This window comes from Antedon bifida, chromosome 1, assembly GCF_963402885.1.
Source record: "Antedon bifida chromosome 1, ecAntBifi1.1, whole genome shotgun sequence".
In the NCBI taxonomy this organism is placed as follows: Eukaryota; Metazoa; Echinodermata; class Crinoidea; order Comatulida; family Antedonidae; genus Antedon; species Antedon bifida.
In genome coordinates, this window is record NC_136226.1 from 12,106,493 (window position 1) to 12,127,220 (window position 20,728).

Genomic DNA, 20,728 nt, shown 5'->3' on the forward strand with positions numbered 1-20,728 from the left:
CATTATTTAGATATTTTTTAATATACACTGTATATAGTAAACTATTTGCTTCACCAAGGCAACCACATAATGCTGTACTACATAAAGTGCTCATGAATGCGTTACAGAGTGTGATTAGCCATACATTTATTCTAGAAATGAATATTATAAAATAGATATAGAATAAAGCCAGCATCATATCACTTCATTAGTATATATGTAGTTTGATTTTTAGAAGTTTGAGTGTGGTTTATTCCAGCCATCTTTTAACCTAGGTACTCTTCAATACTCAAATTTCCAAAATTGCAGCTTATATCTGAAATAATGTAATTTTGATTGTTGATTTAGCTCCTGAGAAGGAAGAAGTAATACTGCAGGTAGCTGAACTGAAAAAAGAAATTGAAGTAGAATTGCAACCAGTTGTAGTTGAAGTGGCAGCATCTGCAAAAGAAGCAGAACCAGAAGTGCAAGCAGTTGTAGTGGAAGTGGCAGAATCTGCAAAAGAGGCAGAGCCAGAATTGCAACCAGTTGTAGTAGAATTGGCAGCATCTGCAAAAGAAGTAGAGCCAGAAGTGAAACCAGTTGTAGTGGAATTGGCAGCAGCTGCAAAAGAAATAGAGCCAGAAGTGAAACAAGTTGTAGTGGAATTGGCAGCAGCTGCAAAAGAAATAGAGCCAGAAGTGAAACCAGTTGTAGTGGAAGTGGCAACATCTGCAAAAGAAGTAGAACCAGAATTGCAACCAGTTGTAGTGGATTTGGTAGCATCTGCAAAAGAAGCAGAGCCAGAAGTGAAACCAGTTGTAGTGGACGTGGCAGCATCTGCATCAGAAGCAAAGGCAGAAGTGCAACCAGTTGTAGTGGAAGCATCTGCAAAAGAAGTAGAGCCAGAAGTGCAACCAGTTGTAGTGGAATTGCTTGAACCCAAACAGGAAGTAAAGCCAGTTGTAGTGAAAGTGGCCAAAGGTAAAACAGAAACAGAAGTACAAGCAGTTGTACTAGAGGCTGTAGAACCTGAGAACACAGCGAAGCCAGAAGTCCCACCCGTTGTACTTGAGGCTGAAGAAATAAAGAAAGAGGCAGTACCACAAGTACAGACTGCAGTACTTGGGTTGGCTGAACCTGTACAGGAAGCAGTTCCAGCTGTACAACCAGTTGCATTAGAGACAACTGAGCCAAAGAAGAAAGAACCAGAAGTTCAACCAGTTGAGACCACAGCAGTACAATTTAGCCCAACTCACCAGTTGACCTTACCACAAGCAGCACAACCAAAAGCAAAGGTGGAAGTTACCATGCAGCCTCCCCGATTTATCACTGCATTGGAGGATATAGATGTTGTTGAAGGAAACAATGTTCGCTTTGAAGTTCAACTAACAGGTAGTTCACCTATCAGTATCAGATGGCTGAAGGATGAGCAAGAACTGGAAGTAAGTAACACACATCTAACAAAATGACTATTCTTTCGACTAAGCAATGATGAATATTACTACTACTAAATCATGGTGGATATGAATTAAATTGAAATACATGTTTTTTCCTTTAGGCTTCTTCTGACTTCAAAATTCGCTTTGATGGAAAATACCATGTTTTGGAAATATTAGATGTTTTTATAGATGATTGTGGAATCTACATCTGTGAAGCAACTAATCCTGTTGGAATTGCAGTTTGTGAAGCTAAACTTAATGTCACTGGTAAAAATTAAACTAAACTATTTATATTTTTTGTAGAAAATTTCAATTATTTTGTTTCATACTTGACTGTATCTGTATATAGAACCCATGTGTGTTATTGTTTTTGTAAATGTCTACAGAAGAATCTGAGGAAGGTCCTGTCGCAGGAGAACCACAACCACAACAGAAAGAGGAACCGATTCATGAGATACCAGTCATTGAGATACAGCCACCAGTTGAGATATCAGCCAGCCTAATTCAGTTTGTACCAAAGAAGCCAAAGGTTACAGAAGAATTTGTCCAATCAGAGTTACACTTTCAGGTGAAAATATTGTTGACTTTATAATCACAAGCATAGGCCTTTGTTTCACATCATATTTGACTCTCATTTAACATTAAACTTGTAAACTGCAAAATATGTTTCTTTTGGTTATGCAAACCTACTTTATTTTTACTTTTCCATATGTAGGTTGAGGAAGCACCAATATCAGAGGTCTCAGAACTGTCACTAGTTCCAGAGGTTGAGGAATGTGCTCCTTACTTTACTAAGGAACTTGAACAAAAGTCAGTTGCAGTTGATGGAGAATCTGTCTTCTTTCAGTGTTCAGTTGCTGGTGTACCTAGGCCTAAGGTATAATATCCTCTTTTTTTCGATTGAATATGCTTAGTCTTCTTTCAAATTTAATAAGAATAATATTTATTTAGCAATCATAACAGAATACAATAACCTGGATGACAATAGGAAAACCCTAAACTAATTCTGCACTCCACAATAGATTGCTGCTCTTTGTAATTTTAGACTCTGCACACAATCAGATCCATGATTTAATTTTAATTTCTCTTTTACCAATTAATAAGAACATTATCTTCAATTTTTTTTTACATAGGTCACTTGGTATGTTGACGGGAATGAAATTAAAGACGAACCTGAATATATTGTAAAACATACTGATGAAGGTATTTGTCAATTACACATACTGGAAATTATTCCAGAAGATGAAGGTGATTATACATGCAAAGCTGTAAACCACCTTGGTGAAGCCACAACTATAGGACAACTCTTTGTTGAAGGTATGTTCTTCTTGCCTTCAAGTATAACTAGCGGATCCTCCAATTGCAAATAGAGGTCTAAAGCTCTGTCTACACTATCTAATTAGTTTGATAAAAAAAAGTGTGATGTGCCCAAATATGATAGCGATATGTGGGCATCATGTCCATATATGAGCAAATCACATTTTTTTGTAACATAAAGTTTGATAGTGTAGATAGAGCTTAAATATTAAAAATATTTATACAGCAAATTTATATCATTCAATTGACTTCAAATGTTTCATTTATAGAATAATACAATAAGAAAATTAAACAATTTAATAACAATAATAAAATGGAGCTGGTATGATTGGGTAGTGTTGAATTGACATATATGTTGTCTATAGCCATCATTGGGTGATTTAACATTCAATCAATCATAAAGCACAGCTTTTAATTTTCATCATGTACTATAAGAAATTAAATTCATTTTTATAAATGATTATATTTCATTTTTTTTTTTAATTTTTTAAAGTTTCAAAATATTGTATTGATATCATTACAACATTGTTGTTTTTCATTTAAACATTAACTATCCTTCCTATCATGTACTGCTGATTGAGTTTTCTAACATTTCATTGCACTGTATAGTATGTAGTTCACAACTGTAGAAAAACAATTCTGAAATCATATTTGAAGCTGAATATTAATGAAAATGTTGGAATGGAATGTTTCATATGTTACATTTTTATGTACGTCATCTACTTATGAAATTTATAGTTTCTTGTACTTCTTGTAAATTATTTTAAATAGTGATTATAGTTATTAGTTACTTTATACTGTAGACATTCACATTTTTAGACTAGCTATCACCATGATTTTCTAAAGTAGTTTAGTAAAGTAAAAGGCATACAATAGAAGAATAAACCAAAAGCATGAAAATACTTTGCACCGTGTACACCATCATGCTTTCGCCGACGTTCTACATGCCTAATATGCATATGAGTGGATACTAAATAAATTATCAATACCAATCTTTTTGATGGTTAGAATGTTCTCAAAAGGAAGACCAATCAGCAGATGAACTAACAGGTGAACCAGAAATTTCCTCTATCATGTCTTCAACAGACAGAAATGAAACTGATATTGGAGATATCAGTGAATTTGAGAGTGGGACAGACTATGCTGAATTTTTTCCTAGTGATTTTACATCTAATAAACATCAAGATACATTAAATACAGCTATAAAAGAAGAACCAATTGAGAAACATTCTTTCATACAAGAACCTGTAAGTGAAGAAGACATGCTGATTGTGGAGGATGAAATACCAACAAAAGAGAGGGAAATAGTGCAAGATGCTCTAACAACAAGTAAACCTGAGGATACTATCAAGGAATCGACACCAGCATTAAAAGGGAAAAAGAAAATTAAGAAAACTGTTTCATTCGCAAATGAAGACTCAATTATTCTCCACAAAATAGTTGATTCTGAATATTCTGATTCAACAAGTGAATCTATTGATGTAGAATTATTTATTGAAGAAGATTCTTTACAAATTGAAGATGATCTTGAGTCGGATTTTGAACAATTAGAATCATTTGGCAATAGTAAAAAAGTACCAGAGGTTTGTTATAAGCAACAGTTGGAATCTGGAAGGAACAACATTTCTGATGAATGCAAAATGATTGCGGAAGAGGAGGTTGTAAATGATTTAAAAGAAGATATTGAAGAAGATGAAACTTATCCAGAAGAAAATGTTGTCCTTGAAGTGGACATACCTACAGATGTAAAGACAAGTAAAGTGGATTTTGGTAATGTTAAATCTGAAGTTCCTGAACACATTTCTAAATATGCTGAAGAGCTACTTAGTCAATGTATTGTGGACATTGCAAATAATGTAGGTGATACCTGTGTTGATCACGACTTAGAAAATAAAGATAATGTAGAGGAAAGTTCTTTAAGCTTGTCAATAAAACACAAAAGAGACCTTGAAGTCGTTATAAACAAACCTGAAAACTACTTGGATCAGCCTGATGACATTCTAGACACTAACAGACAAATTGAGCTGTACATAGACACAGATACTGGTACAGCTAATGAAGAAGATTCTTTGGAACTTCCAAAACATGATACAGTACCCAGAGTTACAAAAGAAAAGATTGTTCTTCAACAGGGCAAATCACAATTTGAGCCAAATCTTTCACAAGTAACTAAAAAGCATGAGTTTTACTTAGAATCGCATGAAGAACGGGTGGAAAATATTGAGGCACAACGAGAAGAGGTAATGGCCAAGTTTTCAGAAGTTCTTAAAGAGCTTACACAAAAAGTAATCATTGTAGATCCTTATCCTATTGATGAGATCGAAAATAGAGATAAACAAGTCCAGCATTATTTAGAGATACATTCATTACAGCCTTGTGATGATGATGAAGATGATGGGGGTGATGCCCAGAAACTATTGGAAAAACCAACAGCAATATCATTAGATGAAACTGTATTAGATATTTTACCAGAGAAATCTTCCAACAATGCCACAGAGACAACCCAACTACATTTCCAACACGGCACTAAGCAAAATGAAATGCAATTAGATATGCCTGAACAACAATTTCAATTTATTGGTGAATCTAATGAAGTCATGGCCAGATTCACAGAAGTTCCTGAAGAGAATCCACAAAATGCAGTCATTGTAAAACACCCTGCTGTCATTAAAAATGCAGAGACTGATATTGGTGTTCCAAATACTAAGAATAACATTGAGGATTTACCAAAATATCTGAATAAAGGAGGTATTAAAGAGGAAGAAGGATTAACTGAAATATCAGAAAGTTTGACAGTTAATACAGCGAAGACCAGTAAAGAACCCTTTGCTATTACAGACACTACACTTGATCATGGTGCAAAACAAAGTGAACTAAATATGGATGTACCAAATGAAGAAGTGCAATCTATCGATGTACCACTTGAAATAACATGTTCAGAAGTACCAAATGTTGCAAATACAGTTTTGACCGAACCAGAGGAAACAGATGAGACACAGTGTTCAATACAGGAAACTGGTACACAACAGACATATATGAATGAAGGTAGGATGGATATGAATGTTGAAGAAAAAACTGAACTCCATTACCAAATTCAGCTGCCTGATAGTGAGTTGATTATTCAGCCAGTTGGAGATCAAGTTAAAATTGAATTAGAATTGCCAACATATAAAACTGAAATTACTAGAGAAGAAGCTAGAATACAACAGCCTGTGTATCAAAGTGAAAGCAATGTGGATATTAACGCTGAAAAAAGTGCTGAACTGAAGTACCATGTCGAAATGCCAGATTCTGATTCGGAATCGGACATTCAGCCGGTTAGAGATCAAATTGAACTAGAATTACCAATGTCTGGAAGTAACTTAACTAAAGAAGTTGGAATACAGCAACCCACACATCAAAGTGAAAAAAGTATAGAACTGAACTCTGAAGAAAGAACTGATCTTGAATATCATGTTGAGATGCCTGGTAGTGAGGTGGTCATTCAGCCAGCTGGCGATCAATTTGAAATTAAATTAATGTCAACAACACGTAAGACTGATCTTACTAAAGAAGTAGAAACTATTCCTGATGAACCGATAAAGCCTTCAGCACAACAAGATTTCAGTAAAGAAATTCTAACAATAATGCAAACAGAAAGAACTGAATTAAGAACTAAGTTTTCTGAAGAAATTCACAAAGACCAAAAATCTGACAAGCAAGTAATGTTAACTGAAAAAAGTGAGGAACTAATTGTTTTTGATGGAACTAAACATGTTTCTGAAAAAGGTTGGCTTAATTGTTTAATAGTAGAATAGTACCTTATTTTATCATAAAAACTAGTTTGATATTATACTGTAATATTATTTATTGGATTTAGACCATTGTATTTAGGTAATAAGATATAGAATTTCTTATGCAAATGTTTATTGTTGACAAATTCACAACATGAAACTTTTTTGTAGGAAAATAAATACATCATTAAAAGGTATTTAAACATTTCAGGATTACTAAATGATCCCTTCCTTCAAACATGCTCTACTTTACTATTGTTTTATTTGTCTTCATTAATAGAAGTAAGTCTTACTGTGACTGAGACAGCTGATGCTGTGAAATCCGAGGAGGAAGTATCTGTTGACTTGTCAGTATCTGAGGCAGCTCCACTGGTATGATATGAGCATTATTTAATTTTCATCATTATTCACACTTACATGAATACATTGGGACAATAAATTTATAGCATACAGTTGAGGTAGTGTTTCCTCTTCTGAAGATATACATCTTGTTTTACAGATATAGAGTAACTTTATAAGTAATGTTCTGTTAAATAACAGATTCTGATTCTTGTTTCAATATATATATATATATGTACATATGTATGTATAAATAGATATATAATAGTATTATTTTCTACAGAGTGAAGAACATATTGAGGTCACTCAGACAGTTGAAGCACAGGTAGAGGTTACTAGTCTCACAGCCAAAGAAACTGTTGAGGTTATAACCACAGTGGTTGAAGAAGAAAAACCTGATGTTACAGTAACAACGGAGCAGCAAATTCAACTCCAAAAAGATGAAAAGGTTTGTCGATAATTTCATTATTTCTATATCATTAGAAGTATATGTTTTCTTTTATCACTGTAATCCTCTTCATCAAACTTGATATTCCTAATACAAACTTGTTGTTATCATCGCTGTCATTTTTATATACCATTTCTTTCTTGTTTCAGCCTGTAGACATAAAACTGGAGATTAAACAAGAGGAGCCAAAACACTTTGTTGCTTTAGGAAGCTACCTCGCTGAATCTGATGAAGTAATGTCTATAAGAGAAGGAGAAGGCAAGTATATACAAAAGATTATCATACTGACTTTGGTCAATTGTCCAGTTAAAAACCAATATGAATCAATTTGTCTGACAATGTATAATATTAGATATTTATCTAACATGATTTTTAAAATGTTCATAAACCTAATGCATTTATTTAATTTCAATTGATATACATTTTTAATAAAGTCCATTTCATGTAATTTGATATTTCTTTTATTTGTTAGATTTACGCATACTTGACAATTCACATGGAGACTGGTGGCTTGTGAGAAAGGGCACTGGAGAGGAAGGTTGGGTTCCCTCATCATATCTGGTTTCTACAGAGCAATATGAAAAACATCTTGAAGAGGAACTAGCTGACAGTATGCGATCTTTACCAACTGGTGCAGGTATACAGCTAATATCTAACAATATGTTCTTAGGAGATTCAGATATTAATCTGTTTGAAAGTTATTGCTGTTAACATTAATATGCTGTTTTAGCATTTTCTGAAAATCATAATTCCTTTATTGTGTTTTTGATGAATTAACTTTTCTATATGATTTAAAAGGTAAACAATTTCAGATAAAAAGCTTTTGATTTTCTTAAGTTGATTTTTATTAATATTATTTCTTGTTGGCATGTGTTTTTTTTAACATTTTAATTATGTTTGTGTAAAAAAATACAGAATTAGTTATCCAAGGTGAAGCAAAAGCCCCTCAATTCACAACATCACTCGAAACAACAAAATCCAAAGATAACAAACCAGTGACATTAGCATGCTGTGTGGAAGGTAATCCTACACCTATTGTGGCATGGTATCGCCAGAGCACTTTGATACGTGAATCACCAGACTTTGAGATCAATTATGATGGCAGTCTATGTACTCTGACAATAAAAGAGGTGCTTCCAGAGGACTCGGGAAAATATACATGTGTCGCTAAGAACCAGGTTGGAGCAGCATCAAGCAGTGCTGATCTTCTTGTGGAAGGTAAAGGCACTTCAAAGTTCACTGATATCAGTTTTAGAGTCTTATGTTGTAAGAGTACTTAAATTATTTATAGTCTCATAGAATGTACTAACCATAAATGTCTTGTATACTAATTGTTGTGTGTATTTGAAACAGTGAGTATATCAGATGCTGAGAGTATTGACAGTACCCACACTTCAACCTCAAGAAAATCTCTCTCAAGGTAATTCATTTAGTTTGTCACCATCAGTCCTCCTATATATTCTAACTGATTCTTGTTGGTTAGTGTACTATATTTTGTCAATAGGTTTAGTTTGTAGAAAGTTAGGATTTAAGATTTAAAAAAGGTGTTCCAACTGACTTAAACTCAGAATCTTCTGCTTACAAATTTATTTTAAATTAACCAGTATCTAAAAAAATGATGTTACCATACATTTGTGGGATCTCATTTTTATAGAGAATCCACGATAGATGAACCTGAAGGCCTTAAGCCAGCTTTTATGCAAGTTGCAAAGCCTAAATCAGTACAGGAAGGTGCTAAAAAGGTTGTGTTTGAGTTTAAGTTAATAGCAGCTCCACGACCTCAAGTTGCTTGGTATCACGATGGTCTACCACTCGAGGAATCTAAACAATATAAGACTTCTATGTACGCTGATGTACATCTGTATATTCTTACACTGGAGATCTTTGATGTTGAGGATGATCATGAAGGAAACTATAAAGTGGAGGCTAAAAATAAAGAGGGAGAGGCTACTGCTGTTGTGAAATTGAATGTCAGCAGTAAGTAATAATCAATAATATGTTACTTGGATAAACTAATTATGAAAGTTATTCAGAACCATATCATACTCCTTATAGTTTACATATATTTATATTAATATTATTTATCAGAAGTTATAACATTACATACTTTTATATGTTGTAATTTGCATATGATTAGATAGAATAGATACCTAATATAGATATATAATATCATATAAAACACATCATTTTGTTATGCTTATTTATAGCTTTTAAATTTATCATAATTAAGGTTCTTCTGTATGAAGTGTACACTTCAATTCTTGCATATAAAATACTTCAAATTTTCTAAATTATATTATGCTTGTGTAAAACATGTGAACGAGTAGTATTTTTATTAATTTCCAAGTACATACTGTTTGTAATCAATAATTCATTTTATAGCATGCAATTACGTAACAAACAAGCATGCTTTTGACAACTTTTTATCTAGTTTTATATAGTGGATTATATTTCAAAGGAAACTAATCATACTTCTGAATTTTGCAATTCAGAATGGTAAAAGGTTTTAGTGACTGTATACTTGTAAGTAGAATGGTATGTGTAGAATCACCAGGCACAAGCACAAAGCCTTGTATTTTGATGCATTATTAATATCTTGCGTGTTTGTATGATGGTTATCATGTTGATGAAAGAGATTTAGTTAAGAAGCGACATGCACATTATAAAATTTGAAGCTATGAAAGATAATAATATTATTATATAAGGTAAAGAATCTTGCTTGAATTGTAGAAATAACAGTGTTAATTTTAATGATGATGTGGCCAGGTTAATGATTCTACTATTGTAGAGAATTCTCATATTTCTTCTTATAATAATCTTGATTGATTGATTATTATATTTATGATGTGATAATGATGAAAATAAGAATGAATATCATAGTTGTTGTTCATTCATTTATTTAATTAATACTACCATTATTAACATGCATTTTTAAAGTAACTAATACTGCTTGTATGACAACATTTTGATTAATTCTATTTCTTAGCCACTAGATCATATTGAGTTGTTAGCTGGTCTTTTGCAAAATGTAACAATGCATGCTCACCCACTACCACCTCTCATCACTCTTAACCTCACCATTTTAGTGGATGCCATATGGAATACTAATCTTTCTCTAAGGTTTGAATACTATTTTATGCTTTTTTGTTATCCTCTGCACTGATTTTAATTTGATTTTCATTATCCAGCATGTGATTATGACAGCATAAATATATATTGTATGTTAGTAAATTGTACTTGGAGATCAGTGATCATTTGATAGAAATTAAGATTGCTTTTTGCTTATTCAACATCATCTGATAACCACAAAATATGAATGTATTGTTACCAAATTCTTTTTTAAAATACAAATTTTAGCCATCTTTTCTAGTATCCAAAGAAAAAACAGAAACCATTCTATATTTTCTGGAAAGGTTTCTTTGCCAAATGGCATATCAAATGATGTTGAATTAATCTTTGAATAAATTAGTCAATAAAAATCATTGCATCTTCATCTTTACCTATGTCAGAAGCCACTCCAGAACCACCTCGATTTGTACAGCCAATTACCTCTCTTACTGTCAAAGAAGGTGAAACCGCAAAGTTTGAATGTATTGCAACTGGTGTTCCTCGACCTGATATCACATGGTGTAGAGACAACCAAGAGCTCTACCCAGGTGGTGCCTTCAAGATACAAGACAACGGCAAAGACAAATATACTATAACTTTAAAAGATACTGTCCCTGAAGATTCCGGGACGATTACCTGTTGGGCTGAGAATGATACCGGAAGAACTATGTGCGGGGCAGAGCTTACTGTCACTGAAGGTACCCCAGATGATTAAACCTCAAAACATCATTCAGACCATTTCCATTCATACATTTCATTCCCTTTAGTAAACTGTAGTATATGCTTTCAAAACATTGCTTTAATGGATATTTCTGAACCTAATTGAATGTGATTGATATTTCATATTTGTTATTGAATTTTCGAAATTGTCTTCTATTTTTCTTGATAGTGCTTTGCTTCTATTTGTTTTTATGTGATAAGTATCTTTAATTTGTTTTCTAAATATTGCTAAGTAGGAACTGTTTGAATCTGTGCTTTAACACATTGGTTTTTTTATATCTCTTTTTTTGGTATTCTATAAAATTATTTATAAATTCTTGCCTTCTTATTTTTCCTTTAAAAAAAATGTTAATTTAATTAAACATTGAAAGACTCATTACATATAAATATTACATTCCTGATAACTAATTTTTTTCAGGAATTCTAATATTGATGCATGCTTTGTATGATACTAAATATTAAATAAATGTATTGTTTTAGAACCTGTTCAAACTGAAGTAACTGTTACTAAGCATGAAGAGGTAACAATCACTAAGGTGAAGACAGTACACAAGCCTGAAGTAGCTTCTGTTTCTGTAGAAGAGGAGGAAGTAGAAGAAGTTCCAGAACCTCCAACGTTTACCATACCAGTCGAAGATGTAGACGCACTGAAAGGAACCACTGCAGAGCTAAGAGCAAAGGTAGCTGGATCACCCATGCCAGAAGTTACTTGGTATCGAGATGGAAAAGTGTTGCAACCCAGTGAGCGTTATCTGATAATGAGTGACAACGAAGGAAATGTATCTCTAATTATATCTGATGCGAGGATGGAAGACGATGCAGAGTATCTTTGCAAAGCAATTAACAATTATGGGGTAGCTAGTTGTAGAGCTGATATTATTGTTGAAGAAGGTATATTAATCATTATGTATTTATTATTGAAAATAAGTAGGTAAATTTTCAATCCATACATAACTGTTTACTATACACATTTAACAAACAAATAAAAAATATAAGACTTCATTTGTAGTTGGTAAGTGACAGAGAAAGGTAAATTTATATTTATTTTTTAAATTGAGAAAAATTCAAGTTATTATAAACAACCTTTTTTTTGGGAAGTAAATCTTTTACTTCACTATTTCTCTGTAAACGTGTATCAAAGACAACTCGTAGAATAGTCTATTAATAAAGTAATTAACATTTCAGAACCAACAGAAATGACAGAAGCTGCTTCAATAACGATGCAGGAAATCATTCTTGACCAAGCAAAGGCAGAGTCTGAGATTTTGGCAAGTGAAGTAGAGTCGGAGGATATTCTTGATGATGATCGCTTTGAACTAGTGGAAGAGGAAGCTTTACCAGTGGAAGAAGTAACTACTGAACTACCAAGTGAAGTAGTGACTACTGAAGTTACAGTAGAAGGTAGGACAAAGTATAGTCATTGGGATGTTGATCAACTCTGTTATTATTTGGGTTGTGAAAATTGTATACATATTTTATATTAGATTTATTAAATTATTCTTGGATACTTGTATCAATTAATTAATTTTGCTTGGTGACCAACATTTGGTATGTGGTTCTTTATATTTTTACTACTTACACAATATCTTTATTCCTGCACACTATTACTAATCTATTTAAAACAGAGCCGATAGAAGAAGCAGTAGTTGATGAACAATTTGAGGAACCTAAATTTGTTGAGGAGATGGTAGATATGGAAATAATCAAAGGCCATCCTGCTCAATTTGAGGTTCTTGTATCAGGAAATCCAAGACCTACACTTAGCTGGTTTAAAGATGGTCATGAAATATCTCCTGATGAACATTTTTCAATGGAGTATGATGAAGATGGTATGGCGTGCCTTACAGTCAAAGAGACTTCTAGTGATGATGATGCAGAATATACTTGTAAAGCTATTAACAAAATAGGTGAAGCAGTATCAAAAGCTGATATATTTATCCAACCACAATATAAAAAACCTGTTGAAGGAACGATGCCAATGTTTGTTCAAGAGCTAAAAACTGTCAGAGCCTTTGAGGGGGACAATATTAACTTGATCTGTAAAGCCACTGGTACACCAGACCCAGATGTGATATGGTACAGGAACTCCATCGAGATAAAACCAAACCCAAAGGTTTCAATGGATTATGATGAAAATGGTGTGTGTATCCTACTTATCAGAAATGTTCATGCTTCAGATGCAGGAATGTATACTTGCAAAGCTGTAAACAAAGTTGGAGAAGTTTCAACCTCTTCAGAGTTATTTGTTGAAGGTAAAGAAGGCTTGGTTGAAATGCTTCATTACTTACAGACTTTTGCCTATTGTGTCATGGTACCAGATGATGATTAACCAGGTTTTGTTTGTTTTTGGTTGACGTGTACTTGCACCAACATTTAAACTGCACTAGCTATTAATTTTCGCCATATCCTGTTGTCACGTTTTGGTTTTGAGAATTTTATTAAACATGTCATTGATCAATAATCTCCTCATAGCATGTCATTACTGAAGTGTTTTATGTATTGATTTGGTGGTCGCTATTGCATTTACAGTAAACCATAACCAATATTTTAATTTGGTAAAACCATATTTAACCTATAGCTGGGATAATTCTGCAAAGCAATAGAATATTAATTATAATAGAAATAATAATAGAAAAAAATATATATATTATAGAATTTATTTTGGATATTGTATTACTAATATAAAAAAGTGTTACCTCCAAAAGAAAACTTTGGAATACATTTTAAATTCTTTAATTTATTCAATCTTTAAAAATCTTATTATGGTCTATTCCATTCACTCTTTTAAATTAACAATAGATTTAGCCTTAATTAGCGTTAGATATAGAGTATTGTATTTACAATAAGTATTGAACCTCTAAAACCTTCTAGTTTTAATGATTTGTTTATTATTTGTTTTAATGTTTTGTTAAAATCTGTTTACTTGTGTATGTAATGTCTGCTACTAATCATGTGTGTTAAGTATCCTATATTAACTTTTTACATGCATGGAATAGAAGAAAATATTGTGTTTAATAGAATCCAATCTACCTCTCTTTTTAGATAATTTGTAAATATTCCACATGGTATTACAAACCTCAGGTATTTTGCCAAAATTGGGAAAAATTATTTATGGCCATTTTTCATTTGAATTGTGTTAGTTTGTGAATAAGTGAGCATGATATTTAATATTTGTGACTATTCTTATGATGAGTCATATACAGTAGCCATTTCAATGGATTATTTTCAAATAAATAAAATGTATTGTTGACCCATAGACCTATAGGTCCATGGTTGAACCATTGGCATCAATTCTTGAACAATAAAACAAAATTAATTATAGTCTGGTTGGTCAAATAAGGTTATGACTTCATCATAAGCAGTATTATATTTTTTATATATATATAATTTCACCACAAGTAGTATGTCCGAAATCTTTGAAATGTAAACAAACATAACCTTAATAAATTATAAGTGTCTGCTCTTTTCTAGAATGCAATTATTGTTGTGCATAATTTTGTAGATAAATTGCACTAAACATTTGCCTTTTATGTACTATATTCTAAAGTAATTATTGTATATATAATAATGTTTAGTAATATATCACCAATCATTTAATAATGCAAAACATTATACATAATTTTTATACAGTTTTAATACAATTATTAAAATTTTTTAGAATTTTTAATTTCTAAATTTCTTAAATAAACTTCAAATGAACAAAACTGAGTTATTTTCTAAATTTGTTTTAGATTTACATTCATTTTGCTTATTTTCGCATTTTTGCTTATTCTTTCATTTTATATATTTAGTATTCAAATATCAATTCTTTTTATAATCTATTTTTTTAACTTAATTTATAAGATTTATTTAGTTTCATTGCCTTTTCATTCAAACTTGTTTTTATTACATTTAGTCCATATATTTTCAGAGAGCAATGCCATATATGTTTTTTGCTAATGTACACGGAACTTTACTTCAAATCTTCTTTCTCATTTAGTATCTTTTCATTTAATTTCATTACACTTCCATTGCTATTTTCATTTTCTTAGTTCCGGCAAACATTTTGGATGGACCATCAACTATCACAGTTAATGCTGGGGAAACTGCAAAAGCAACGTTTTCCTTCAGTGGATTCCCATTACCGACTGTCACATGGTCTCGTGGCTATGTTGAAGTTGACGAAACAGACCGTATACATATTAAGACTCACAAGACAGAAAGTACCCTGGTGATTGATAATTGCATCGCTACTGATGCTGGCGAGTATGCTATTGAAGCAGAGAACAATGCTGGGGGACAAGAACGATATGTTAATGTTATTGTGAAGGGTAAGTAAGGCAGGGGTGGATCCAGCTCCCCCCCCCCCCCCCCCCACTTAAATTACCCAAATTGTAATGCAAAAGGTAGGACATCAAATTAAGTTCATACCTTAATGTCAACATTTTCAGGCCCTGTCGCCACTGTAAGGAGTCAATAGGTTCTCATACATTTCATATCCTCATCCATTGGGTCAACCTATCAGGTTAAGGCTTGCTTTATTGCTAAATCAAGTTTTTTTTTGTATTTATTTTATTTCAAATCGCAATCAACAGTGGGAGGCCTGGCATTTACAGACTGGAATACATAAATAACAAGAAAAAACATTGACAAGGTCCACAAGAACCAATTACAAACAATTCTTAATTTTGGTTTCAAATAAATATAAAGAATTAAAGAAAATATCAATAGTGGAGTAAAAAAATCATTCATTTTGGTGTTTGTTTAATCTTGATATGTCTACTTATTACAATCATGAAATTTCAGAAATAATAATGAATACAACCAATATTGAATTTATATTATTGTTAAATTGTTTTATAGATGTTCCTGGCAGTCCGAGCAAACCTCAAGTTTCCAATATCACAAAGACATCAGTCCAGTTAGCATGGCAACCTCCTCACATGGATGGAGGCTATGTTGTCAGTAATTACCATATTGAACAGCTTGATGTACAGCAACGTACATGGACTGTTGTTAAATGTTTTAACAGTTTGTCTATTGAGCTAGACAATCTTTATCCTGGAATTGAGTACCGCTTCCGTGTCAGTGCCGAGAACATTCTTGGTGTTGGAGCACCTAGTGAAGAGTCTGACGCTATTATGACTAATAAATCAACAGGTATTTGTACTTTGTGAATACAAAAAAAACCGCTATAATAGCAATTTCCATTTATTGTATTTTATATATTGATGTGATAAAAATAGATACTGTACACAAAAAACCCAGTATACATGCTAGCTGATCAATATATCAATGTCCAGCCACAGTGTAGCTGCCATATTGTGTTTACAACTTCTAATTCAAAATTGATGGTAATTTCCTATACTGTATTGTTTTAAATGCACTGTCTTTAAATTTATCTTATAAAAGTAGTTGATCACTACAATCAATGTTACCTCTCCTATATGGTCAATCGGATATCATGAAATTATTGTTTTTGTGCTTTTTTGTGTTTATAGAGCCACCAAGATCTGCAGATAAAATGGACACTCTGAGACCACGAGGTATGACAGGACTTGCCGATCTTCTAGAGTGGGATGTAGTGGGCCTACTGGCTATATTTGTGGCTTTCTGCTATTTTTTAATGTCATTCATTATTTAATATAACTAAAACAGCTTTAAAATTAGACATGTTAAAGATACACTACCATTTCAAAATTCAAAAATTTAGTAATAATTTTAGACATGTTTGAATAATTTTTGAAAATGTAAAAATAAAATTGGTCAAATAAAGTTACTATTTGAACATTACAATAATAAACCATACATTATTTATGTTCATTCAGCGAATATAGTAAACAAAAATAATTAGACTTTGTTATTTGTTATTCTGGTAGTATATCTTTAATAATATCACAAGATTTACAACAAGAAATGGCAGCATGCTGTCTAGGATATTTGGATTGGTTTGATGGCATGCCTTGCATGATTTCAGAGTTGTAGTTAAGGACATACATTTTCACTTGAGTTTGTTTTACTGGCATGTTTTGCATGGTTTTAGATTTCTGTTTTAAGAAATACCTTAACAATTGTATAATGAGAATCGAGAAATTATCCTCTAAATGTTTGATAAACATTTTTTGTTAAACTTTCCTAGTTTAACATAATTATTATTCATTATTTCAAATCATAAATCAAGTTGAGTCTTTTTAGCAGGTAAAAATTAATTTTGGATATTTCAAATCTGCCAAAATAACTTTTACATTTTTGTATGATGTCTTTTATTATGTTAATGTTTTTTGTTAAAAATTATAATGAATTGTTTAATTTACCAAAAGTGCATTATTGTTTAAATGTAACACTATGTAAAAATTGTATATATTGAAGAAAATAGTTTTCAGAGACAAAAATATTTTTAATAAATAAAAATTATTTCATTAAATGTGTTTTTCCACCAAGCATGTGTTGTAAATAATCACAGTGTGTAAAAAGAATTTCATCTGATTTCAATGTAGTAGTGGATAATAGTTGTTCACAAAATGATCTTGTAGCAACAATATTAACTAACAAAATGATTGTACTACTTTATTTTATGAACAACAATTTCTCACAGTGTGTTTTATACAGTAGTTTGCTATAGACTGATTCAAAGAAGAATCAAACATTAGTTTGATTGACCATTACCTAACAAATAATGCAATTTTATATTTTGTTAAATATGTAATTATGTTTTATAAAATATTTGTACTGTATATGTATTTTTATATGTTGTTAAACTAACATAAATTTGTGATAATTTATTTAATTAGTTTTGATCACATGCACAGTAATTAACTTGTTATAGTTTGCTGCGAAGTTATGTTACAGTTGAAATAACCATTTTGCACCTAAAAATGATTTTGTTTTTTTACTAATTCACTCTAAATACAACAACTTTTTTTATGTAGTATAAGAGATTATGTTTTTGAAATTGTTCAAACTCTATAATGTTTGGGATGTTAGTGACTTTCATTTAGACTCTTACATTTAGAAATCGTGATATACAAAGGACTCGTTTACTTATAATAAATGTCTTAACATGCTAATACTGACTTTATTTGTGTTTTTTATTTAATAACAGTAGCTGAATATTTCAAAATACTTTAATATAAATGTACAATGATGAGCTTTTGATTTTCCAATGACCAAGATATGCAGTGACCTCATTCAATGATAATTGATGGTTTTGAAGGCGTTATTGGTTGTTAGGGTTAGTTGTGATATTGAAAGCTCATACGTTCATAACTCTTCCATGCATGAGTCCAATCACTATACTTGACCATGCATGTTTCATTCAATATAGCTCCAACATTTACAAGGCCATTACATGACACGGATATTGCCGAGGGTGCTAATGTAGAGATGGAGTGTTTAGTTGAAGGAGAACCACATCCAGAAATTGTATGGTACAAAGATGGTGAAGTGCTTGAAGAATCAGAACGACTAACACTTCATCACAGTGCTGAAGGTGCATGTAAACTTTATATAGAAAGCGCTGTACAGCAAGATGAAGCATTTATAATATGCTCCGCAATTAATCTGGATGGGTCAGCTACCACAAGCGCACAACTAACTGTCGACGTTTATGAAGGTTTGAAGCACAATACATACATTAGAATTAACATCAGATAATTCATTTTAACACATCAAATAGATTTAGCTGTCTTGCTGCCAATATCCCTTTGTTAACCTGTTTCAAATTATATTTTGCAACATAATACATATATATATATATACATTGTTATACCCACAGAAGCAACTGAGTATATATCTGAAGAGTCTGAACAAAGAGTAGAAAAGGATGAACCAGATGCAATTCCTTCAGTTATAAGAATTCTTGAAGAAACGCCAGTCAGTACTCCTCCCGAGTTCTATTCGACTCCCCCTGAAGATGTATTTGTTGAGCCACAGCTTCAGCAGATTGTTCCAGAAAAGTTCTCAGCTGAGTCTATTGTTGTTGAAGAACAATATCCTGATGTGGAGAAAGTTTATGAAATAACAGATACAATAGAGTTGGAGAAAAGACGTGAGGAAGAAGAAATAATTAAAGTGGAAAAGTTTGAAAAACCAACACCATCAAAGGAAATCACTATTGTTGAAACAGTTGTGATTGAAAAGCCAATGTCAGTTGAGAAATCAACTGCTGCCGTTGAAGTAACTGAATCTGAAAGACCAGTAACACAAGAGGTAATAACACTTGTTGAGGGAATAACAGTTAAAGAAGCTGTTCCGTTACAAAAAGATACTGCTGAAGTTGATATTACCAAAATTGTAAAACCAGTGGCTAAAGAAGCTGCTACCATTATTGACACAGTTGTGGTTGAAAAACCAACACCGCTAGAGGAGGTTACTGCTAAGACTGACATCACTGAAACTGAAAAGCCAGTGACACAAGAAGTAGTAATGATCGTTGATGGGGTCACAGTTAAAGAAGCAGTACCATTAGAAAAGCATGTAGCTAATGTTGACATTACTAAACCTGCAAAACCAGTAATTGAAGAAATGCTCACATTCATTGACACAGTCATAATTGAAACACCAAAACAAATGGAGGAAGTTTCTGCTAAACCACTCACAGTTGAAGTTGAAAGACCAGTTACACAGGAAGTAATAACACTTGTTGATGGAGTCACTGTTAAGAAATCGCTGCCATTGGAACCAGATACTGCTATAGCAAACATTACAGAATTGACAAAACCGGTGTCTAAAGAAACTATTACTATTATTGACACTCTTATGGTAGAAAAACCAACACCAGTAGATGAGGTCACTGCTAAGACTGACATCACTGAAGTTAAAAGGCTGGTAACACAAGAAGTAGTAACACTTGTCGGCGAAGTCACAGATAAAGAAACTGTTCCATTGGAAAAGGATACTGCTAAAGTTGACATCACTGAAACTGTGAAACCAGTGGCTAAAAAAGCTGTTACCATCATTGACACAGTTGTTGTTGAAAAACCAACCCAAGTAGATAAGGTAACTGCTAAGGCTGACATCACTGAAGTTGAAAGACCAGTAACACAAGAAGTAATAACACTTGTTGATGAAGTCGCAGATAAAAAAGCAGTTCCATTGGAAAAGGATACTGCTAAAGTTGACATCACTGAAACTTTGAAACCAGTGACTAAAAAATCTGTTGCCATCATTGACACAGTTGTTGAAAAACCAACCCAAGTAGATGAGGTAACTGCTAAGGCTGACATTACTGAAGTTGAAAGGCCGGTAAAACAAGAAGTAATAACACTTTTTGATAAAGTCACAGACAAAGAAACTGCTCCATTGGAAAAGGATACTGCTAAAGTTGACATCACAGAATCTGTAAAACCAGTGGCGAAAGAAGCCATTACCATTATTGACACAGTTGTTGTTGAAAAACCCACACCAGCAGAGGAGGTCACTGCTATGGCCGACATCACTGAGGTTGAAAAACCAGTAACACAAGAAGTAATAACACTTGTTGACGAAGTCACAGATAAAAAAGCAGTTCCACTGGAAAAGGATACTGCTAAAGTTGACATCACTGAAACTGTGAAACCAGTGGCGAAAGAAGCTGTTACAATTATTGACACAGTTGTGGTTGAAAAACCAACCCCAATAGATGAGGTAACTGCTAAGGCTGAAAT

At 32.4% G+C, this 20,728-nt stretch overlaps 1 protein-coding gene across 2 annotated transcripts in view; it reads left to right on the top strand.

The window, feature by feature from the left end:
* LOC144842284 (uncharacterized) overlaps positions 1–18,151 on the top strand; it is a 109,727-nt gene extending 91,576 nt beyond the window's left edge. Inside the window, exons 93-112 of one of the 2 annotated variants that reach the window (XM_078698718.1) lie at positions 328–1,403; positions 1,520–1,667; positions 1,787–1,968; positions 2,116–2,277; positions 2,534–2,717; positions 3,726–6,485; positions 6,771–6,862; positions 7,113–7,277; positions 7,427–7,535; positions 7,750–7,914; positions 8,193–8,495; positions 8,631–8,697; positions 8,932–9,254; positions 10,787–11,083; positions 11,586–11,996; positions 12,291–12,506; positions 12,731–13,357; positions 15,137–15,415; positions 15,948–16,244; positions 16,586–18,151. In XM_078698718.1, coding sequence (XP_078554844.1) covers positions 328–1,403; positions 1,520–1,667; positions 1,787–1,968; positions 2,116–2,277; positions 2,534–2,717; positions 3,726–6,485; positions 6,771–6,862; positions 7,113–7,277; positions 7,427–7,535; positions 7,750–7,914; positions 8,193–8,495; positions 8,631–8,697; positions 8,932–9,254; positions 10,787–11,083; positions 11,586–11,996; positions 12,291–12,506; positions 12,731–13,357; positions 15,137–15,415; positions 15,948–16,244; positions 16,586–16,728 — 8,006 coding nt within the window. In that variant the 3' untranslated portion in view covers positions 16,729–18,151. Of the gene's footprint in view, positions 1–327; positions 1,404–1,519; positions 1,668–1,786; positions 1,969–2,115; positions 2,278–2,533; positions 2,718–3,725; positions 6,486–6,770; positions 6,863–7,112; positions 7,278–7,426; positions 7,536–7,749; positions 7,915–8,192; positions 8,496–8,630; positions 8,698–8,931; positions 9,255–9,769; positions 9,816–10,786; positions 11,084–11,585; positions 11,997–12,290; positions 12,507–12,730; positions 13,358–15,136; positions 15,416–15,947; positions 16,245–16,585 lie in introns of those variants that run through there. The other variant, XM_078698726.1, reaches the window with a different exon arrangement.
* The last annotated feature ends 2,577 nt before the right edge of the window (positions 18,152–20,728 follow it).